General features: G+C 47.0%; 1 protein-coding gene across 5 annotated transcripts in view; it reads left to right on the top strand.

Moving 5' to 3' along the window:
- Positions 1-25,041, top strand: part of LOC110502069 (interleukin-1 receptor accessory protein-like 1) — a 396,352-nt gene that overhangs the window by 340,791 nt on the left and 30,520 nt on the right. For all 5 annotated transcript variants that reach the window (XM_036958963.2, XM_036958961.2, XM_036958962.2 and 2 more), the window contains exon 7: positions 16,964-17,096. In XM_036958963.2, coding sequence (XP_036814858.1) covers positions 16,964-17,096 — 133 coding nt within the window. The remainder of the gene's footprint in view (positions 1-16,963; positions 17,097-25,041) is intronic.

Here is a 25,041-nt window from a genome sequence, read left to right as displayed (position 1 = left end):
AACAGAGCTTCTTTAATTACCAAACATAGGTAGGCTCAGATGGACCGGCAGATTCCGACAGGACAGGACAAGGTTACAGCAAACATGACGACAGTCTGGTTCAGGCATGAATGACACAAACAAACAAGAATCCGACAAGGACAGGAGCAGAAACAGAGAGAGATATAGGGACCTAATCAGAGGGAAAAAGGGAACAGGTGGGGAACGGGGTGAATGGGTAGTTAGAGGAGACAAGGGACAGCTGGGGGAAAGCGGGGGAGAAAAGGTAACCTAACACGACCAGCAGAGGGAGACAGGGTGAAGGGAAAGGACAGAGACAAGACAACATGACAGTACATGACAGTACCCCCCCACTCACCGAGCGCCTCCTGGCGCACTCGAGGAGGAAACCTGGCGGCAACGGAGGAAATCATCAATCAGCGCACGGTCCAGCACGTCCCGAGAGGGAACCCAACTCCTCTCCTCAGGACCGTACCCCTCCCAGTCAACTAGGTACTGATGACCACGGCCCCGAGGACGCATGTCCAAGATTTTACGGACCCTGTAGATAGGTGCGCCCTCGACAAGGATGGGGGGGGGGGGGGGAAGACGAGCGGGGGCGCGAAGAACGGGCTTAACACAGGAGACATGGAAGACCGGGTGGACGCGACGAAGATATCGCGGAAGAAGAAGTCGCACTGCGACAGGATTAATGACCTGAGAGATACGGAATGGACCAATGAACCGCGGGGTCAACTTGCGAGAAGCCGTCTTAAGGGGAAGGTTCTGAGTGGAGAGCCAAACTCTCTGACCGCGACAATATCTAGGGCTCTTAGTTCTACGCTTATTAGCAGCTCTCACAGTCTGCGCCCTATAACGGCAAAGTGCAGACCTGACCCTCTTCCAGGTGCGCTCGCAACGTTGGACAAAAGCCTGAGCGGAGGGGACGCTGGACTCGGCGAACTGAGATGAGAACAACGGAGGCTGGTACCCGAGGCTACTCTGAAAAGGAGATAGCCCGGTCGCAGACGAAGGAAGCGAGTTGTGGGCGTATTCTGCCCAGGGGAGCTGTTCTGACCAAGACGCAGGGTTGCGAAAAGAAAGACTGCGTAAGATGCGACCAATAGTCTGATTGGCCCGTTCTGCTTGACCGTTAGACTGGGGGTGAAAGCCGGAAGAGAGACTGACGGAAGCCCCAATCAAACGGCAAAACTCCCTCCAAAATTGAGACGTGAATTGCGGACCTCTGTCCGAAACGACGTCTGACGGAAGGCCATGAATTCTGAAAACATTCTCGATGATGATTTGTGCCGTCTCTTTAGCAGAAGGAAGCTTAGCAAGGGGAATGAAATGAGCCGCCTTAGAGAACCTATCGACAACCGTAAGAATAACAGTCTTCCCCGCTGACGAAGGCAGTCCGGTGACAAAATCTAAGGCGATGTGAGACCACGGTCGAGAGGGAATAGGAAGCGGCCTGAGACGGCCGGCAGGAGGAGAGTTACCGGACTTAGTCTGCGCGCAGACCGAACAAGCAGCCACGAAACGACGCGTGTCATGCTCCCGGGTGGGCCACCAGAAACGCTGGCGAATGGAAGCAAGCGTACCCCGAACGCCAGGGTGGCCGGCTAACTTGGCAGAGTGAGCCCACTGAAGAACGGCCAGACGAGTAGGAACGGGAACGAAAAGAAGGTTCCTAGGACAAGCGCGCGGCGACGGAGTTTGAGTGAGTGCTTGCTTTACCTGCCTCTCAATTCCCCAGACAGTCAACCCGACAACACGCCCCTCAGGGAGAATCCCCTCGGGGTCAGTGGAGGCTACTGAAGAACTGAAGAGACGAGACAAAGCATCAGGCTTGGTGTTCTTAGAACCCGGACGATAAGAAATCACGAACTCGAAACGAGCGAAAAACAGCGCCCAACGCGCCTGACGCGCATTAAGTCGTTTGGCAGAACGGATGTACTCAAGGTTCCTATGGTCAGTCCAAACGACAAAAGGAACGGTCGCCCCCTCCAACCACTGTCGCCATTCGCCTAGGGCTAACCGGATGGCGAGCAGTTCGCGGTTACCCACATCATAGTTACGTTCCGACGGCGACAGGCGATGAGAAAAATACGCGCATGGGTGGACCTTGTCGTCAGAGAGGGAGCGCTGAGAAAGGATGGCTCCCACTCCCACCTCTGACGTGTCAACCTCGACAACGAACTGTCTAGAGACGTCAGGTGTAACAAGGATAGGAGCGGATGTAAAACGATTCTTGAGGAGATCAAAAGCTCCCTGGGCGGAAACGGACCACTTAAAGCACGTCTTGACAGAAGTAAGGGCTGTGAGAGGAGCTGCCACCTGACCGAAATTACGGATGAAACGACGATAGAAGTTCGCGAAGCCGAGAAAGCGCTGCAGCTCGACGCGTGACTTAGGGACGGGCCAATCAATGACAGCTTGGACCTTAGCGGGATCCATCTTAATGCCTTCAGCGGAAATAACAGAACCGAGAAATGTGACGGAGGAGGCATGAAAAGTGCACTTCTCAGCCTTCACAAAAAGACAATTCTCTAAAAGGCGCTGGAGGACACATCGAACGTGCTGAACATGAATCTGGAGTGACGGTGAAAAAATCAGGATATCGTCAAGGTAAACGAAAACAAAGATGTTCAGCATGTCTCTCAGGACATCATTGACTAATGCCTGAAAGACAGCTGGAGCGTTAGCGAGGCCGAAAGGAAGAACCCGGTATTCAAAGTGCCCTAACGGAGTGTTAAACGCCGTCTTCCACTCGTCCCCCTCCCTGATGCGCACGAGATGGTAAGCGTTACGAAGGTCCAACTTAGTGAAAAACCTGGCTCCCTGCAGGATCTCGAAGGCTGAAGACATAAGAGGAAGCGGATAACGATTCTTCACTGTTATGTCATTCAGCCCTCGATAATCTATGCAGGGGCGCAGAGACCCGTCCTTCTTCTTGACAAAAAAAAACCCCGCTCCGGCGGGAGAGGAGGAGGGGACTATGGTACCGGCGTCAAGAGCTACAGACAAATAATCTTCGAGAGCCTTACGTTCGGGAGCCGACAGAGAGTATAGTCTACCCCGGGGGGGGGTGGTTCCCGGAAGGAGATCAATACTACAATCATACGACCGGTGTGGAGGAAGAGAGGTGGCCCTGGACCGACTGAACACCGTGCGCAGATCGTGATATTCCTCCGGCACCCCTGTCAAATCACCAGGCTCCTCCTGTGAAGAAGAGACAGAGGAAACAGGAGGGATAGCAGACATTAAACATTTCACATGACAAGAGACGTTCCAGGAGAGGATAGAATTACTAGACCAATTAATGGAAGGATTATGACAAACTAGCCAGGGATGGCCCAAAACAACAGGTGTAAAAGGTGAACGCAAAATTAAAAAAGAAATGGTTTCACTATGATTACCAGAAACAGTGAGGGTTAAAGGTAGCGTCTCACGCTGAATCCTGGGGAGAGGACTACCATCCAGGGCGAACAAGGCCGTGGGCTCCTTTAACTGTCTGAGAGGAATGTCATGTTCCCGAGCCCAGGTCTCGTCCATAAAACAGCCCTCCGCCCCAGAGTCTATTAAGGCACTGCAGGAAGCTGACGAACCGGTCCAGCGTAGATGGACCGACAAGGTAGTGCAGGATCTTGAAGGAGAGACAGGAGTAGTAGCGCTCACCAGTAGCCCTCCGCTTACTGACGAGCTCTGGCCTTTTACTGGACATGAAGTGACAAAATGACCAGCGGAACCGCAATAGAGACAGAGGCGGTTGGTGATTCTCCGTTCCCTCTCCTCAGTCGAGATGCGGATACCTCCCAGCTGCATGGACTCAGCACCCGAGCCGGCAGAGGAAGATGGTAGTGATGCGGAGAGGGAGGCGACGGAGAGCGCGAGCTCCTTTCCACGAGCTCGGTGACGAAGATCAACCCGTCGCTCAATGCGAATAGCGAGTTCAATCAAGGAATCCACGCTGGAAGGAACCTCCCGGGAGAGAATCTCATCCTTTACCTCTGCGCGGAAACCCTCCAGAAGACGAGCGAGCAAGGCCGGCTCGTTCCAGCCACTGGAGACAGCAAGAGTGCGAAACTCAATAGAGTAGTCTGTTATGGATCGATTGCCTTGACATAGGGAAGACAGGGCCCTGGAAGCCTCCTCCCCAAAAACAGATCGATCAAAAACCCGTATCATCTCCTCCTTAAAGTCTTGATACTGGTTAGTACACTCAGCCCTTGCCTCCCAGATTGCCGTGCCCCACTCACGAGCCCGTCCAATAAGGAGAGATATGACGTAGGCGACACGAGCAGTGCTCCTGGAGTAAGTGTTGGGCTGGAGAGAAAACACAATATCACACTGGGTGAGGAACGAGCGGCATTCAGTGGGCTCCCCAGAGTAACACGGCGGGTTATTGATTCTGGGCTCCGGAGATTCGAAAGCCCTGGAAGTGGCCGGTGGATCGAGGCGGAGATGGTGAACCTGTTCTGTGAGGTTGGAGACTTGGGTGGCCAGGGTCTCAACGGCATGTCGAGCAGCAGACAATTCCTGCTTGTGTCTGCCTAGCATCGCTCCCTGGATCTCGACGGCTGAGTGGAGAGGATCCGAAGTCGCTGGGTCCATTCTTGGTCGGATTCTTCTGTTACGGTGCGTGAATGAGGACCCAAAAGCGAATCAACTTAAACAGAGCTTCTTTAATTACCAAACATAGGTAGGCTCAGATGGACCGGCAGATTCCGACAGGACAGGACAAGGTTACAGCAAACATGACGACAGTCTGGTTCAGGCATGAATGACACAAACAAACAAGAATCCGACAAGGACAGGAGCAGAAACAGAGAGAGATATAGGGACCTAATCAGAGGGAAAAAGGGAACAGGTGGGGAACGGGGTGAATGGGTAGTTAGAGGAGACAAGGGACAGCTGGGGGAAAGCGGGGGAGAAAAGGTAACCTAACACGACCAGCAGAGGGAGACAGGGTGAAGGGAAAGGACAGAGACAAGACAACATGACAGTACATGACACTGTAGGTAGGTAGGACTGGGCTCTGAAGATTCTGCTCTTTTCTATAACCTGTAGGTAGGTAGGACTGGGGTCTGAAGATTCTGCTATTTTCTATAACCTGTAGGTAGGTAGGACTGGGCTCTGAAGATTCTGCTCTTTTCTATAACCTGTAGGTAGGTAGGACTGGGGTCTGAAGAGTCTGCTCTTTTCTATAACCTGTAGGTAGGTAGGACTGGGGTCTGAAGATCCTGCTCTTTTCTATAACCTGTAGGTAGGTAGGACTGGGGTCTGAAGATTCTGCTCTTTTCTATAACCTGTAGGTAGGTAGGACTGGGGTCTGAAGATCCTGCTCTTTTCTATAACCTGTAGGGAACATATGGTCTATACTTGGCATGTAGGTTTCTCACATATTGTGATATGGTGGAGGAGAATGGGCAAATTAAATACTATAGTAAAAAAAATTGTGTTTTTTCAGACTTTAATGTTTTTGCAGACTATAGTGTTTTTGCTGTCATTTTTTGTAGTATTTACTGCAGTGGTTTTTTTGTGTGGCTATACTGTAGTATTTACTATAGTATTCTACAGTATACTACAGTTTACAACAGAATTCTATAGTACTGTATTATTCTATATTAAACTGTAGTATTTTTTTATGTAGGTTGTGTGCACTTTTAAAAGCCTTCCCCCTCAACACAAGGTCATAATTTAACTTGTTTCTGGTTGCCTCTCTCTCTCTCATCCTAATAGTCCTGTCTGTAATTTATTGTATTGGTCTAATAAAATGGACTGGTAGGCCTTTAAAGTGTCCTGCCTTTAAGACAGCTCCGTATTTCTTCTCTTAAGAAGCACAAGGTTATCAGGGTTCTTAAACTCCACACACACATAAAGTGGGTAGGGGGTTGGCTGTGAGTTTGAGTGAGGCAATGTGTGTGTGACTATGTGTCAGGGTTTACGTTAGGAAAATGAGGCACCAGACCAAGTGACCGGGAAAACTTTAATTTACTGTCCATTTGAGAAATGTACCAGACCCATATGCACTGGGTGAGTAACCCATTAGAGTGTCCACTAACAGTGTTCAGAATGACAGAAACCACATTTACATTATGGTAATGCCTCTTAACAGAACATGACACTCCTGTAATGAAGCAGACAATAAAACATTTTCAAACATTTGCCAAAATGCAATTCGTAGGAAATCACCATTCTAAACAGTGAACCTGATAAAACACCATTCTAAACAGCTAACCTGATAAAACACCATTCTAAACAGCGAATCTGATAAAACACCATTCTAAACAGCGAACCTGATAAAACGCCATTCTAAACAGCGAACCTGATAAAACACCATTCTAAACAGCGAACCTGATAAAACACCATCCTAAACAGCGAACCTGATAAAACACCATTCTAAACAGCGAACCTGATAAAACACCATTCTAAACAGCGTACCTGAAAGCGGTCCCATATGTGACAGAGATAAACATTTAGAAAGAGGGGGAATCTAAAGATGCAACAACTTTGATGGGTTGCTGATATGTCTTTGGTTTCTGGACAATGAAAGAAAGTTGATATGAAAACCAATAGAACATGAGAGAAATAGCATAGCGGTGGGTCCAATAAGGAAGAAGGGTCCAATAGGAAGGACATTTACCCAAAATAGCGTGGCAATATGCCTAGCCGATTATGAACTTGCAGCTGTCAGTGAGAAGCATCTAAAAATATAACGATAATGTGATGATAATGTGTCTTGAGTATAATTTAAAATGTTGAGACAAGAAGAAGGGGAGTGTGATGTGAAGATATAGGCAAGTCTCTCTTCAGAATTGCTCTGCTGTCTCCTGCCAATTATTGCTCATTCATTGTTTCATGTGTGAGTTGTTTGTCCTTTGATACATTATTTTATAAATTCCTCATTACATATGTCACCAGCAGTAAATGTACAGTTAATCCCCTCAATTTGGTTACATTAATGTCTGTTAATGCATGTATTAATTAGTCATTTACTGTTCTCATTCTCGGAGTGGAAACATTGTTTGCAGAGTTCACAACCTGCTACACTTGTGAGAAACAAGTTTTGGTTTATTTCATAACCGTCATTTCCGAGATTTGTCAATTTTTTCATTGTCTTTTGTTTTTAGTGCTCCATGTGAGCAATGAGCATGTGTCGTCTGGTTTCTCTGTGCATAGAAGTACCTGGCCTGCTGTGCGGAAATGTAGGAAAGTGTTTTTTTAACATCCATTAAAAATAATCATATATTAAAACTATAGTTCCTCACAGTAAACTTTTTGAAAAGTCTTTCCAACAGTCGCCACCTCGATAATCACCAATCCTCGTGTGAAAGAGCAATGGAAGTTTAAAGGCCTACTGCTGCATTGGCCTATAGGCTATGAGTTCCATGTGCTCATTTCTTTAGTCGCTAATGGATCACGGTGTATTAATATGTTCATATGACAGAGGCTGGTGATCTCCCATTTGTTGACTATTTCACTTTTGGATTTTTATCAATTAAATTAATATTCTTATGATTAAACACGTGACAGTGATTTTGAGAAATGAAAACATGGTTATTGAATTTAAACTGTTACACAAAAATATGAAAATCATAACTGGCACGCAAAATGGCAGAAATGGTAGGATAAATGTAAAGCTTCCCCAAACATGAAAGTCACACACTGCCTATGAAGTCTTTATACAATAATTGCCTCCACGTTTCCATGTTTGGATTTTGCCTACAGGCTACTTTGAAGCAACGTAAAACATGCCTCATAATAGGACATTAAACATTCAGGTTTCAAACAATGAAGTATGTTTTCAAAATGCATACTGCCTCCAGCTCACATTGTAATGTGGTGGGTAATGCGCTGATAGCCTGTTGCCTGCACTTGAATGGTGAATGGGAGTTGCGCTTCAATTACCAGTTGAGAAATAACAATAGTAGCTCTTTTTAATTGCGCACCAAAACTATTTTTAACACGTGAATTGTTCGAATTGTTGCGAAATGAATGGGTTTATAAAAGCACATGTTTTACTCCAGCAGCAACCAGCTGAGGAGCTGCAGGACAAATCCCCCTCAAAATAGGCTCTGTATGCTGTGCACATGTGATAGTTGTGTTGGATAAATTAGATACATGATGACTAACAAAAATACACAGGCCAATTTAATTCCACTATATGATACAAATTAACCTATAGACCAATAAGCATGATGGTCAAATGTATTTCCATCAACTGGTATTAACGTCAATGAATATAAAGCATTATCTTGCGATGGGATTTATTTCCTCCCAGTCATTTTGGCTAAAGTTAACCCTGCTAAATGGAGGTTTAAGAGGAGAGCAGGTAGGTAGTGTCAGTCCATAGGGGTCGGCTGTGTGTGTGTGGCAGTGTGTGTGTGGCTGTGTGTGTGTGGCAGTGTGTGTGTGGCTGTGTGTGTGTGGGGAGAGTGTCATCGCAGAAGTATCATAGTAAAACATTGCTTTGCTGTTTTCCTCTTTTGGGTTATACAAGGATGCAGTAATAAAAAGAGAGAACTGAGAGAGATGCACACTATCTCTGGGGACCCTTATGAGGCTGCTTCTTTCTGTGTCCACCATACACACACACACACACAGACACACACACAGGGCTGGGGGGCTGGATGGGAACCTGGGGAAAGGAAAAGGGGGTGTGACGTCTGGATTAGGCAGGACCCAGCGGGATGCTGCCGACAATTTCCTGCGATTCCCCCGGAGCTCAGTGGAGACTTCCTACTGGAGCACAGGACGGACAGAGGCATGAAATTACCAGATTAAAACTGATCTCTGGCTTAAAACACCAACATAGAGTCCCCCGACCCCACCACACACAAACACACACAACAGATTAGTTCCCCAACTTCGCCAATGACCTTGCCCAACTATGTGTAGGGTTTTGAAGGTGATGAAGTTTGTGTATGGCCCTGGTATTCTCTGGTGTTTGTCTGTCTCTGGCCACAGCCAATGCCATCTGTCATGTACTGTCATGTTGTCTTGTCTCTGTCCTTTCCCTTCACCCTGTCTCCCTCTGCTGGTCGTGTTAGGTTACCTTTTCTCCCCCGCTTTCCCCCAGCTGTCCCTTGTCTCCTCTAACTACCCATTCACCCCGTTCCCCACCTGTTCCCTTTTTCCCTCTGATTAGGTCCCTATATCTCTCTCTGTTTCTGCTCCTGTCCTTGTCGGATTCTTGTTTGTTTGTGTCATTCATGCCTGAACCAGACTGCCGTCATGTTTGCTGTAACCTTGTCCTGTCCTGTCGGAATCTGCCGGTCCATCTGAGCCTACCTATGTTTGGTAATTAAAGAAGCTCTGTTTAAGTTGATTCGCTTTTGGGTCCTCATTCACTCACCATAACAGAAGAATCCGACCAAGAATGGACCCAGCGACTTCGGATCCTCTCCACTCAGCCGTCGGGATCCAGGGAGCGATGCTAGGCAGACACGAGCAGGAAGTGTCTGCTGCTCGACATGCCGTTGAGACCCTGGCCACCCAAGTCTCCAACCTCACAGAACAGGTTCACCATCTCTGCCTCGATCCACCGGCCACTTCCAGGGCTTTCGAATCTCCGGAGCCCAGAATCAATAACCCGCCGTGTTACTCTGGGGAGCCCACTGAATGCCGCTCGTTCCTCACCCAGTGTGATATTGTGTTTTCTCTCCAGCCCAACACTTACTCCAGGAGCACTGCTCGTGTCGCCTACGTCATATCTCTCCTTATTGGACGGGCTCGTGAGTGGGGCACGGCAATCTGGGAGGCAAGGGCTGAGTGTACTAACCAGTATCAAGACTTTAAGGAGGAGATGATACGGGTTTTTGATCGATCTGTTTTTGGGGAGGAGGCTTCCAGGGCCCTGTCTTCCCTATGTCAAGGCAATCGATCCATAACAGACTACTCTATTGAGTTTCGCACTCTTGCTGTCTCCAGTGGCTGGAACGAGCCGGCCTTGCTCGCTCGTCTTCTGGAGGGTTTCCGCGCAGAGGTAAAGGATGAGATTCTCTCCCGGGAGGTTCCTTCCAGCGTGGATTCCTTGATTGAACTCGCTATTCGCATTGAGCGACGGGTTGATCTTCGTCACCGAGCTCGTGGAAAGGAGCTCGCGCTCTCCGTCGCCTCCCTCTCCGCATCACTACCATCTTCCTCTGCCGGCTCGGGTGCTGAGCCCATGCAGCTGGGAGGTATCCGCATCTCGACTAAGGAGAGGGAACGGAGAATCACCAACCGCCTCTGTCTCTATTGCGGTTCCGCTGGTCATTTTGTCACTTCATGTCCAGTAAAAGGCCAGAGCTCGTCAGTAAGCGGAGGGCTACTGGTGAGCGCTACTACTCCTGTCTCTCCTTCAAGATCCTGCACTACCTTGTCGGTCCATCTACGCTGGACCGGTTCGTCAGCTTCCTGTAGTGCCTTAATAGACTCTGGGGCGGAGGGCTGTTTTATGGACGAGACCTGGGCTCGGGAACATGACATTCCTCTCAGACAGTTAAAGGAGCCCACGGCCTTGTTCGCCCTGGATGGTAGTCCTCTCCCCAGGATTCAGCGTGAGACGCTACCTTTAACCCTCACTGTTTCTGGTAATCATAGTGAAACCATTTCTTTTTTAATTTTTCGTTCACCTTTTACACCTGTTGTTTTGGGCCATCCCTGGCTAGTTTGTCATAATCCTTCCATTAATTGGTCTAGTAATTCTATCCTCTCCTGGAACGTCTCTTGTCATGTGAAATGTTTAATGTCTGCTATCCCTCCTGTTTCCTCTGTCTCTTCTTCACAGGAGGAGCCTGGTGATTTGACAGGGGTGCCGGAGGAATATCACGATCTGCGCACGGTGTTCAGTCGGTCCAGGGCCACCTCTCTTCCTCCACACCGGTCGTATGATTGTAGTATTGATCTCCTTCCGGGAACCACCCCCCCCCGGGGTAGACTATACTCTCTGTCGGCTCCCGAACGTAAGGCTCTCGAAGATTATTTGTCTGTAGCTCTTGACGCCGGTACCATAGTCCCCTCCTCCTCTCCCGCCGGAGCGGGGTTTTTTTTTGTCAAGAAGAAGGACGGGTCTCTGCGCCCCTGCATAGATTATCGAGGGCTGAATGACATAACAGTGAAGAATCGTTATCCGCTTCCTCTTATGTCTTCAGCCTTCGAGATCCTGCAGGGAGCCAGGTTTTTCACTAAGTTGGACCTTCGTAACGCTTACCATCTCGTGCGCATCAGGGAGGGGGACGAGTGGAAGACGGCGTTTAACACTCCGTTAGGGCACTTTGAATACCGGGTTCTTCCTTTCGGCCTCGCTAACGCTCCAGCTGTCTTTCAGGCATTAGTCAATGATGTCCTGAGAGACATGCTGAACATCTTTGTTTTCGTTTACCTTGACGATATCCTGATTTTTTCACCGTCACTCCAGATTCATGTTCAGCACGTTCGACGTGTCCTCCAGCGCCTTTTAGAGAATTGTCTTTTTGTGAAGGCTGAGAAGTGCACTTTTCATGCCTCCTCCGTCACATTTCTCGGTTCTGTTATTTCCGCTGAAGGCATTAAGATGGATCCCGCTAAGGTCCAAGCTGTCATTGATTGGCCCGTCCCTAAGTCACGCGTCGAGCTGCAGCGCTTTCTCGGCTTCGCGAACTTCTATCGTCGTTTCATCCGTAATTTCGGTCAGGTGGCAGCTCCTCTCACAGCCCTTACTTCTGTCAAGACGTGCTTTAAGTGGTCCGTTTCCGCCCAGGGAGCTTTTGATCTCCTCAAGAATCGTTTTACATCCGCTCCTATCCTTGTTACACCTGACGTCTCTAGACAGTTCGTTGTCGAGGTTGACGCGTCAGAGGTGGGAGTGGGAGCCATCCTTTCTCAGCGCTCCCTCTCTGACGACAAGGTCCACCCATGCGCGTATTTTTCTCATCGCCTGTCGCCGTCGGAACGTAACTATGATGTGGGTAACCGCGAACTGCTCGCCATCCGGTTAGCCCTAGGCGAATGGCGACAGTGGTTGGAGGGGGCGACCGTTCCTTTTGTCGTTTGGACTGACCATAGGAACCTTGAGTACATCCGTTCTGCCAAACGACTTAATGCGCGTCAGGCGCGTTGGGCGCTGTTTTTCGCTCGTTTCGAGTTCGTGATTTCTTATCGTCCGGGCTCTAAGAACACCAAGCCTGATGCTTTGTCTCGTCTCTTCAGTTCCTCAGTAGCCTCCACTGACCCCGAGGGGATTCTCCCTGAGGGGCGTGTTGTCGGGTTGACTGTCTGGGGAATTGAGAGGCAGGTAAAGCAAGCACTCACTCAAACTCCGTCGCCGCGCGCTTGTCCTAGGAACCTTCTTTTCGTTCCCGTTCCTACTCGTCTGGCCGTTCTTCAGTGGGCTCACTCTGCCAAGTTAGCCGGCCACCCTGGCGTTCGGGGTACGCTTGCTTCCATTCGCCAGCGTTTCTGGTGGCCCACCCGGGAGCATGACACGCGTCGTTTCGTGGCTGCTTGTTCGGTCTGCGCGCAGACTAAGTCCGGTAACTCTCCTCCTGCCGGCCGTCTCAGGCCGCTTCCTATTCCCTCTCGACCGTGGTCTCACATCGCCTTAGATTTTGTCACCGGACTGCCTTCGTCAGCGGGGAAGACTGTTATTCTTACGGTTGTCGATAGGTTCTCTAAGGCGGCTCATTTCATTCCCCTTGCTAAGCTTCCTTCTGCTAAAGAGACGGCACAAATCATCATCGAGAATGTTTTCAGAATTCATGGCCTTCCGTCAGACGTCGTTTCGGACAGAGGTCCGCAATTCACGTCTCAATTTTGGAGGGAGTTTTGCCGTTTGATTGGGGCTTCCGTCAGTCTCTCTTCCGGCTTTCACCCCCAGTCTAACGGTCAAGCAGAACGGGCCAATCAGACTATTGGTCGCATCTTACGCAGTCTTTCTTTTCGCAACCCTGCGTCTTGGTCAGAACAGCTCCCCTGGGCAGAATACGCCCACAACTCGCTTCCTTCGTCTGCGACCGGGCTATCTCCTTTTCAGAGTAGCCTCGGGTACCAGCCTCCGTTGTTCTCATCTCAGTTCGCCGAGTCCAGCGTCCCCTCCGCTCAGGCTTTTGTCCAACGTTGCGAGCGCACCTGGAAGAGGGTCAGGTCTGCACTTTGCCGTTATAGGGCGCAGACTGTGAGAGCTGCTAATAAGCGTAGAACGAAGAGCCCTAGATATTGTCGCGGTCAGAGAGTTTGGCTCTCCACTCAGAACCTTCCCCTTAAGACGGCTTCTCGCAAGTTGACCCCGCGGTTCATTGGTCCATTCCGTATCTCTCAGGTCATTAATCCTGTCGCAGTGCGACTTCTTCTTCCGCGATATCTTCGTCGCGTCCACCCGGTCTTCCATGTCTCCTGTGTTAAGCCCGTTCTTCGCGCCCCCGCTCGTCTCCCCCCCCCCCCCCCCATCCTTGTCGAGGGCGCACCTATCTACAGGGTCCGTAAAATCTTGGACATGCGTCCTCGGGGCCGTGGTCATCAGTACCTAGTTGACTGGGAGGGGTACGGTCCTGAGGAGAGGAGTTGGGTTCCCTCTCGGGACGTGCTGGACCGTGCGCTGATTGATGATTTCCTCCGTTGCCGCCAGGTTTCCTCCTCGAGTGCGCCAGGAGGCGCTCGGTGAGTGGGGGGGTACTGTCATGTACTGTCATGTTGTCTTGTCTCTGTCCTTTCCCTTCACCCTGTCTCCCTCTGCTGGTCGTGTTAGGTTACCTTTTCTCCCCCGCTTTCCCCCAGCTGTCCCTTGTCTCCTCTAACTACCCATTCACCCCGTTCCCCACCTGTTCCCTTTTTCCCTCTGATTAGGTCCCTATATCTCTCTCTGTTTCTGCTCCTGTCCTTGTCGGATTCTTGTTTGTTTGTGTCATTCATGCCTGAACCAGACTGCCGTCATGTTTGCTGTAACCTTGTCCTGTCCTGTCGGAATCTGCCGGTCCATCTGAGCCTACCTATGTTTGGTAATTAAAGAAGCTCTGTTTAAGTTGATTCGCTTTTGGGTCCTCATTCACTCACCATAACACCATCAGGTAATGCAGTAGGATGGCCATGCTGGTGTATCCATAGACTATAGAACAGCATTTGTTTTTAAAGTGGTGTTCTATATCCATGGGTGTAACATTCTAGAAGACTGCCAACGTTCTAAATGCTGCTCTGTGCTTGTATAGGTAGAGTGTGTGCTGTGTGCCCTCTGCATTGTCCTATACTCGGCACAAATACCATCCACCTAGTGACTGTTGAACTTTGGAAATGTCAGACACGGCTCCTCACAGAAAGGGCTAGCGTTGCTTTGTTGGGGATTTTGGATCCCAAACGTTCTTTGTACTCTGACCCATCGAACGATTTTGAAGTCACAAAGTGAACAGAACCGATGTATCTAGGCAGGACATTTTCTTTAGCCATGACCCAAATGAGTGAATGTACTGCTAGCATGAGCGGTGTGTTATGAACGATATACTGGAGGAAACATAACGCACAGGACACAGAGTACATAGCAACAAGGCTCATCAGAGTCGAGGAAAAAAGACACCACACAAAACCAGGATTAACTGTTGTTCCCCAGTAACGCCTGCAGCCTTTTTATAATGCTGCATTAGTCTCCCACTCTCCCCTCCCTCTCTACCTCTTTCTTTCTTTCTCTCTCTCGCTCTACCCCTCCCTTTACCCTTCCCTCTCTATCCCTCATCGCCATCTCTCTCTTTCCCACCAAACACAGCAGTTTGCCCCGAGCCAGGCGCAACAGTGTCTCTCCAGAGAGGCCCTATGTGATGAGCTGCTCCCGAACATACAGTACCAATCAAAAGTTTGGACACATCTACTCATTCAAAGGTTTTTCTGTATTTGTACTATTTTCTACATTGTAGAATAATAGTGAAGACATCAAAACTATGAAATAACACATGTGGAATCATGTAGTAACCAAAAACGTGTTAAACAAATTATATATTTTATATTTTATATTCTTCAAAGTAGCCACCCTTTGCCTTGATGACATCTTTGCACACTCTTGGCAATCACTCAACCAACTTCATGAGGAATAATTTTCCAACAGTCTTGAAGGAGTTCCCACATATGCTGCTTTTCCTTCACTCTGCGGTCCAACTCCTCCCAAACCATCTCAATTGGGTTGAGGTCAGGTGATTGTGGAGGCCAGGTCATCTGATGCAGCACTCAAACACTCTCCTTCTTGGTCAAATAGCCCTTACACAGTCTGGAGGTGTGTTGGGTCATTGTCCTGTTGAAAAACAAATGATAGTCCCACTAAGCACAAACCAGATGGGATGGCGTATCGCTGCAGAATGCTGTGGTAGTCATGCTGGTTAAGTGTGGTTTGAATTCTAAATAAATCACAGACAGTGTCACCATCAAAGCACCATCACACCTCCTCCTCCATGCTTCACAGTGGGAACCACACATGAGGAGATCATCCGTTCACCTACTCTGCATCTCACAAATACACTGCGGTTGGAAACCAAAAATCTCAAGTATGGACTCATCAGACCATAGGACAGACTTCCACCGGTCTAATGTCCACTCCTTGTGTTTCTTGCCCCAAGCAAGTCTCTTCTTATTGGTGTTCTTTAGTAATGGGTTCTTCGCAGCAATTCACACAGTCTCCTCTGAACAATTGATGTTGAGATGTGTCTGTTATTTGAACACTGTGAAGCATTTTTTATCTACAATGTAGAAAATAGTACAAATAAAGAAAAACCCTGGAATGAGTGGGTGTGTCCACACTTTTGACTGGTACTGTACACACAGTGCATGTGTTGTTTACATGGAGACATGGTGGCTCAGTCAGCCTAACCACTTGCTACTGCAGTAAGCCCTCAGAGAAACACACTACATGGAATGGAAATGCAGAGTGGGGGGAGAGAGGGAGGAGAGAGAGAGCTTCATGTATTGAATTAAAGGAGAAGATCTGAGCTCTAAGCCCTGCAGTATGCACTGTGCCGTGTACAGTGTGCAGTCAGTGGTCTACACAGGATAAGCATGGAGTTTCTCCTACTGTTTTCTATTATTTAAGATGCAGATGTTTGTTTGTCATTTCTCTGTGCATACAAACAGACATTCTACAGCATCAGAGACAAGTGTTAATGTTTCATCGTTTGGAGATTGTTTGTTTCCTTTCTCCTTGTTGTCTAGACCAGTGAGCTGATTGGATGACAATGTGTCTGAACTCTTGGGCTCACATATGAACTCACAGGACCTGAAATAGAACCAACAAGAGAAGAATACTGACTTGAGTGTTTCTAATTCAGGTATCATTGACAGAAAACAGTTACTGTCAAACCCCAAACCTACTTTTCCTCTCCTCTCTCAGATGGTGGGATTGAGTGTTTGGAAGCTCTTCAGTGCCCCCTTGTGGTGTGTGGGACTGGTATTTATTGGACCACCACTGTGTCTCCTATTCATGTTAAGATTTCCAAAACAAATGTGATGAAAAACATGGCCGAGATTTCATCAGAATGTCATTTGTTGGTTTCTACGTAAAAGTTAGCACCAAGAGTGGAATGTCTGTGAGGGGGACTGTACCAGCATGACCTTGAGTGAGAGTGTTTGTTGGGGGGCATTTTGTACTATTTGTACATAGTGAAATGTCTAGATAAGGTATTGGGTATCTAGTCTGAGCTGTGTTTCACACCTCAGGGGTTTGGTAACAGTGTTTGTGGAAGGGGCTGAAAGCATCAGACCTTTCCACCTGAACACCCTTTAGTAAAGACATCACATCTGACGTACACTCTCCCCCTGGAGGCAACGTGTGTGTGCGTGTGTGTGTGCGTGTGCACACCTATGTATTGTCGTCATCCCAGTCCCAATACATGACCCGAAAGCAACAGATTGACCTAGTTAGCCGTCTCTCTACCGCTAACCAGTGTGCAATACTATTCCATATCTGCTATTTCTCTACGTACAGTAGTGTAGTAATTTATGTGTTGAAGGACTGAGAAGAATAACGACGTGTCATTTCCTGTCTCCACAGGAAGTGCCCTGAACCTGACGTGCAGAGCTTTCTTCGGCTACGCAGGGGACGCCAGTCCGCTAATCTATTGGATGAAGGGAGAGAAGTTCATTGAGGACCTGGATGAGGCGAGAATCGAAGAGAGTGAAATCAAGTAAGACACATGGTTGTTTTACTCACCGCAATTCTAATGTAGTAGCAATATGGCTTAATATGTAATCATGTTGTTGTAAGTCACTCAGATACGATTAGGATCACTGAGTACATTGTAAATATGATCAGTGTGTAACATCAACCAAGTATAACTACAGTAGCCTAATAAAAACACAGGACACTGTTCATATGGACATATTTACAGATACATCACACAGCAACATCCCAAAACACCATTTACCATTGGATACTATAGTAGACCAAACTATGATGTAATACTTTAAGTCCAAAACCTTTGATGAGCTATTATTTAAACTGCCATGTCTAAACGTTACCCATTCCCTTTGTAAGTGCAGACAGACAGGCAGACAAACCCAGTCTGTTGCTCCTACTGTCACTGCTCTTTCATCATCAGGCATCTCTAGCACACCAAAGACAAGTCTATCTAGTGTCTGTATGTCTGTACGCCTGTCTGGCTCTTTGTTCTAATCTAGCCGTTCATACGGATCTGTTCCTTCATGCACTCTTCTCTGTTTCACACTCAAACACTACTGAGTCCACTGAACACTATAGCTGTGTTTGAATACTCATACTAACTGCACTAACCATACTATTTGTGATGTAAATTGTGTATGTAGTATGCTTATTGGTCATAGTATGGTTATAGTTAATATGACAGAAGTTTCCTGATGTCGTACTAAATTCGGCAAAATACGAAGTATACAAACCATGGACACTATTTCCGTGCGATTAGGACCCATAAGGCAATTCTTCAGAAAATGGGCGTGGCTTCACATTGTTTTCAGATTTGAAGAAAATTACGGAAAATATGCAGCCAAAGTCAGACGAGAACGGATACAAATTCATTGCTTTAACTAATTATGACAAATGTTAAGAATATGTTGAGCAATGTAAAAAAGTAATGACTTTTCAAATAAGTAACATTGCACGTTATGTTGGCTGACAATTTGTTAACTACGCTATCCTTATGAACCGCGTAGCATTACAGCAGTATGAAGCGGTATGTTAGCTAGTTACCTAACGTAAGTTGGCTACTTATACATCGAACTTGCCAGGCAGTTTATAAAAGAAAAAGTGTAATTTATTTGTTGCCAGCAGCACACCAATGCTCTGGGTAACATGAAAACAGCCTAACCAGCTCTGCTAGGGCATGTATATGTAAATGTGTCTGGAAATAGCTAGCAAGCTAGCCAACATTAGCCTGGGTGTTTGACTGCTGTTGTGAGGTCAGAACACTCTGATACCATATTTTTTTTAAATTGAACCTTCATTTAACTAGGCAAGTCAGTTAAGAACAAATTCTTATTTACAATCACAGCCTAGTTGCCTGCCTTGTTCAGGGGCAGAACAACAGATTCTGATTTTACCTTGTCATCTCAGGGATTCAGATCCAGAAACCTTTTTGGTTACTGCCGCCCCAGGTAGCCTAGTAGACATTGGCCACTTTAATAAATGGAACACTAGTCACTTTAATAATGCCACTTTAAGAATTTTTACATTTCTCGCATTGCTCATCTCATATGTATATAATGTATACTGTATCCTTCACTATCTATTCTTTACTATCGATTGCATCTTAGCCGCTCTGTCACTGCTCATCCATATATTTTATACTTATATATTCTTATCCCTTTCCTTTACTAGATTGTGTGTATTAGGTTTTGTTGTGGAATTTGTTAGATATTAGGTTTTGTTGTGGAATTGTTTGATATTACCTGTTAGATACTGCTGCCCTGTCGGATCTAGAAGCATAAGCGTTTCGCTACACTGGCAATAACATCTTCTAACCATGTGTATGTGACCAATAGCATTTGATTTGATTTAATCAACCCTACTCCTCGGCCAGAGTGTCCAGTGACGTGCTCTGAGAGTGAAACAATCTAAATTTACGTACGGACAATCTGACAACGCTTTGGATTTAAGAACACAATCTGAGCGCACTCTGGCACTCCAGAATTTAATTTACGAACACACCCAAAATCGTAAAATGTCTAGCTAGTCATTTGTTATGCTAACAAGCTAGCAAGAGTTGCATAGCAACAGCATCAACAGGCGAAGCGCTAGTACGCTCACCTGAAAGAATACTGTTTGTTTATAGTATACTAAAATGAGCTGATAGTACATATCAAATCAAATGTATCTATAAAGCCCTTCTTACATCAGCTGATATCTCAAAGTGCTGTACAGAAACCCAGCCTAAAACCCCAAATAGCAAGCAATGCAGGTGTAGAAGCACGGTGGCTAAGAAAAACTCCCTAGAAAGGCCAGAACCTAGGAAGAAACCTAGAGAGGAACTATGAGGGGTGGCCAGTCCTCTTCTGGCTGTGCCAGGTGGAGATTATAACAGAACATGGACAAGATGTTAAAATGTTCATAGATGACCAGCAGGGTCAAATAATAATAATCACAGTGGTTGTCGAGGGTGCAACAGGTCAGCACCTCAGGAGTAAATGTCAGTTGGCTTTTCATAGCCGATCATTCAGAGTATCTCATCCGCTCCTGCTGTCTCTAGAGAGTTGAAAACAGCAGGTCTAGGACAGGTAGCACGTCCTGTGAACAGGTCAGGGTTCCATAGCCGCAGGCAGAACAGCTGAAACTGGAGCAGCAGCACGGCCAGGTGGAGTGGGGACAGCAAGGAGTCATCAGGCGAGGCATTCCCGAGTTATGGTCCTAGGGCTCAGGTCGATACCCCCGGACAGGGCCAAACAGGCAGGGTATAACCCCACCCACTTTACCAAAGCACAGCCCCCACACCACTAGAGGGATATCTTCAACTACCAACTTACCATCCTGAGACAAGGCCGAGTATAGCCCACAAAGATCTCCACCACGGCACAACCCAAGGGGGGCGCCAACCCAGACAGGAAGATCACTTCAGTGACTCACCCACTCAAGTGACGCACCCCTCCTAGGTACGGCATGGAAGAGCACCAGTAAGCCAGTGACTCAGCCTCTGTAATAGGGTTAGAGGCAGAGAATCCCAGTGGAGAGAGGAGAACCGGCCGGGCAGAGACAGCAAGACTGGGAAGACTGAATCTGCAGTAGGTAAGCAGCTTGGTTTAAAGGAATCAACTGTGGGAGCAATTATTAGGAAATGGAAGACATACAAGACCACTGATAATCTCCCTCGATCTGGGGCTCCACGCAAGACCTCACCCCGTGTGGTCAAAATGATCACAAGAACGGTGAGAAAAAATCCCAGAACCACACGGAAGGACCTAGTGAATAACCTGCAGAGAGCTGGGACCAAAGTAACAAAGCCTACCATCAGCAAGGGCATTGAAGATGAAACGTGGCTGGGTCTTTCATCATGACAATGATCCCAAACACACTGCCTGGGCAACGAACAAGTGGCTTCGTAAGAAGCATTTCAAGGTCCTGGAGTGGCCTAGCCAGTCTCCAGATCTCAACCCCATAGAAAATCTTTGGAGGGAGTTGAAAGTTCGTGTTGTCCAGCAACAGCCCCAAAACATCACTGCTCTAGAGGAGATCTGCCTGGATGAATGGGCCAAAATACCAGCAACAGTGTGTGAAAACCTTGTGAAGACTTACAGAAAACATTTGACCTCTGTCATTGCCAACAACGGGTATATAACAAAGTATTGAGATAAACTTTTGTTATTGACCAAATACTTATTTTCCACCATAATTTGCAAATAAATTTACTAAAAATCCTACAATGTGATTTTCTGGATTTTTTTTTCTCATTTTGTCTGTCATAGTTGAAGTTGAAGATGAAAATTACAGGCCTCTCTCTTTTTTTAAGTGGGAGAACTTGCACAATTGGTGGCTGACTAAAAACATTTTTGCCCCACTGTAGATACATTTTTCTGCATCATTTTTGGACATAACGTTTTGCAGCCATCCACTTCCTTATGTCTGAAACACAGGCTTCCAGCAAGGGCGATTTTGGGGCTTCACCATGTTTCTTTTTTTTTTTTTTTTTTTACCTATTTTTCTCCCCAATTTCATGGTATCCAATTGTGTAGTAGCTACTATCTTGTCTCATCGCTACAACTCCCGTACGGGCTCGGGAGAGACGAAGGTTGAAAGTCATGCGTCCTCCGATACACAACCCAACCAAGCCGCACTGCTTCTTTAACACAGTGCGCATCCAACCCGGAAGCCAGCCGCACCAATGTTTCGGAGGAAACACCGTGCACCTGGCAACCTTGGTTAGCGTGCACTGTGCCCGTCCCGCCACAGGAGTCGCTGGTGCGCGATGAGCCAAGCCCTCCCTAACCCGGACGACGCTAGGCCAATTGTGCGTCGCCCCACAGACCTCCCGGTCACAGCCGGTTACGACAGAGCCTGGGCACGAACCCAGAGTCTCTGGTGGCACAGCTGGCGCTGCAGTACAGCGCCCTTAACCACTGCACCACCGGGAGGCTTCACCATGTTTCATCGAAATGTACAGCTGTGTCATCCGCAAAGCAGTGAAAGTTAACATTATGTTTCCGATTGACATCAACAAGAGGTAAAATATATTGTGACAACAATACTGGTCCTAAAATGGAACCTTGAGGAACACGGAAATGTACAGTTGATTTGTCAGAGGACAAATCATCTACGGAGACAAACTGATATCTTTCCAACAGTCAAGATCTAAACCAGGCCAGAACTTGTCCGTGTAAACCAATTTGGGTTTCCAATATCTCCAAAAGAATGTGGTGATCAATGGTATCAAAAGCAGCAATAAGGTCTAGGAGCAAGGCTGACGCCATTTAAAGGTTATTTACCACCTTCACAAGTGCAGTCTCCGTGCTATGATGGGGTCTAAAACAAGACTGAAGCGTTTCGTATACATTGTTTGTCTTCAGGAAGGCAGTGAGATGCTGCGTAACAGCTTTTTCTAAAATATTTAGAGGAATGGGTGATTCGATTTATAGGCCGATAGTTCTTTATACTTTCTGGGTCAAGGTTTGGCTTTTTCAAGAGAGGCTTTATTACTGCCACTTTTAGTGAGTTTGGTACACATCTGGTGGATAGAGAACCGTTTATTATGTTTAACAAAGGAGTTTTTTAGTTGGAATGGGGTCCAGTATGCAGCTTGAAGGTTTAGAGGCCATGGTTATTTTCATCATTGTGTCAAGAGATATAGTACTAAAACACTTGAGTGTCTCCCTTGATCCTAGGTCCTGGCAGAGTTGTGCAGACTCAGGACAACTGAGCTTTGGAGGAATACATAGATAGAGTCCGTAATTTGATTTCTAATGATCATGATCTTTTCCTCAAAGAAGTTCATGAATTTATCACTGCTGAAGTGAAAGCCATCCTCTCTTGGGGAATGATGCTTTTTAGTTAGCTTTGCGACAGTATCAAAAATACATTTTGAATCATTCTTATTTTCCTCAATTAAGTTGGAAAAATAGGATGATCGAGCAGCAGTTAGGGCTCTTCGATACTGCACTGTACTTTCTTTTCAAGCTAGTTGGAAGACTTCCAGTTTGTTGTGGCGCCATTTCCTTTCCAATTTTTTGGAAGCTTGCTTCAGAGCTCGGGTATTTTCTGTATACCAGGGAGCTAGTTTCTTATGACAAATATTTTTTGTTTTTAGGGGTGCGACTGCATCGAGGGTATTGCACAAGGTTAAATTGAGTTCCTCAGTTAGGTGGTTAACTGATTTTTGTACTCTGACGTCCTTTGGTAGCCAGAGGGAGTCTGGAAGGGCATCTAGGAATCTTTGGGTTGTCTGAAAATTTATAGCACGATTTTTGATGATCCTTGGTTGGGGTCTGAGCAGATTATTTGTTGCGATTGCAAACGTAATAAAATGGTGGCCCGATAGTCCAGGATTATGATCCACAACATTTATTCCACGGGACAAAACTAGGTCCAGAGTATGACTGTGGCAGTGAGTAGGTCCAGAGACATGTTGGACAAAACCCACTGAGTCGATGATGGCTCCGAAAGCCTTTTGGAGTGGGTCTGTGGACTTTTCCTTGTGAATATTTAAAGTCACCAAAAATATGAATATTATCTGCCATGACTACAAGGTCTGATAGGAATTCAAGGAACTCGGTGAGTAACGCTGTATATGGCCCAGGAGGCCTCTAAACAGTAGCTATAAGAAGTGATTGAGTAGGCTGCATAGATTCAAAACACGTCAAATCAAAGTTTATTTGTCACATGCGCTAGCTACAACAGGTGTAGTAGACCTTACAGTGAAATGCTTACTTACAGGCTCTAACCAATAGTGCAAAAAAGGTATTAGGTGAACAATAGGTAGGTAAAGAAATAAAACAACAGTAAAAAGACAGGCTATATACAGTAGCAAGGCTATAAAAGTAGCGAGACTACATACAGACACTGGTTAGTCAGGCTGATTGAGGTACATGTAGATATGGTTAAAGTGACTATGCATATATGATGAACAGAGAGCAGCAGTAGCGTTAAAGAGGGGATGGCGGGTGGTGGGTTGGACACAATGCAGATAGCCCGGTTAGCCAATGTGCGGGAGCACAGGTTGGTCGGCCCAATTGAGGTAGTATGTACATGAATGTATAGTTCAAGTGACTATGCATATATGATAAACAGAGAGTAGCAGCAGAGTAAAAAGAGGGGTTGGGGGGGCACACAATGCAAATAGTCTGGGTAGCCATTTGATTACCTGTTCAGGAGTCTTATGGCTTGGGGGTAAAAACTGTTGAAGTATTTTTGTCCTAGACTTGGCACTCCAGTACCGCTTGTCATGCGGTAGTAGAGAGAACATTCTATGACTGGGGTGAATGAGGTCTTTGACAATTTTTAGGGCCTTCCTCTGACACCGCCTGGTGTAGAGGTCCACGATGGCAGGCAGCTTAGCCCCAGTGATGTACCGGTCCGTTCGCACTACCCTCTGTAGTGCCTTGCGGTCAGAGGACGAGCAATTGCCGTACCAGGCAGTGATGCAACCAGTCAGAATGTGCTCTGTGTTACAGCTGTAGAACCTTTTGAGGATCTCAGGACCCATGCCAAATCTTTTTGTTGCAAGAAGGGGAATAGGCTTTGTTGTGCCCTCTTCACGACTGTCTTGGTGTGTTTGGATCATGTTAGTTTGTTGGTGATGTGGATGCCAAGGAACTTGAAGCTCTCAATCTGCTCCACTACAGCCCCGTCGATGAGAATGGGTGCGTGCTCGGTCCTCCTTTTCCTGTCATCCACAATAATCTCCTTAGTCTTGGTTACGTTGAGGGATAGGTTGTTATTCTGGCACCACCTGGCCAGGTCTCTGACATCCTAATCCATAGGGTGTCTCGTCGTTGTCGGTAATCAGGCCTACCACTGTTGTGTCGTCTGCAAACTTAATGATGGTGTTGGAGTCATGCCTGGCCATGCAGTCGTGGGTGAACAGGGAGTACAGGAGGGGACTGAGCACGCACCCCTGGGGAGCTCCAGTGTTGAGGATCAGCGTGGCAGATGTGTTGCTACCTACCCTCACCACCTGGGGGGCGGCCCGTCAGGAAGTCCAGGATCCATTTGCAGAGGGAGGTGTTTAGTCCCAGGATCCTTAGCTTAGTGATGACTAGATGCTCAAAAGACGAAAACTTCTTGTTTTTTTTTTTTATTAAAATTTGCTATCATAAATGTTAGCAACACCTCAGCCTTTGCGGGATGCATGGGGGGTATGGTCACTAGTGTAACCAGGAGGCGAGGCCTCATTTAACACAGTAAATTCATCAGGCTTAAACCATGTTTCAGTCAGGCCAATCACATCAAGATTATGATCAGTGATTAGTTCATTGACTATAACTGCCTTGGAAGTGAGGGATCTAACATTAAGTAGCCCTATTTGGAGTCCATCACTCCTCAACAGGCCAGGCTTGGTCCTGTTTGTGGGTGAGTCCCAGAAAGAGGGCCATTTATCGAGGGGCAGAAAACAGTTTTCAGACTCTACTGTAAGAGCTCATCTGTCACGTTCTGACCTTAGCTCCTTTTTATGTCTT

Source organism: Oncorhynchus mykiss, chromosome 22 (genome assembly GCF_057628025.1).
Source record: "Oncorhynchus mykiss isolate SJ-2025 chromosome 22, ASM5762802v1, whole genome shotgun sequence".
Taxonomy (NCBI): Eukaryota; Metazoa; Chordata; class Actinopteri; order Salmoniformes; family Salmonidae; genus Oncorhynchus; species Oncorhynchus mykiss.
Note: the sequence above shows the minus strand (reverse complement) of the source record. Positions and strands in the feature narration are given on the sequence as shown.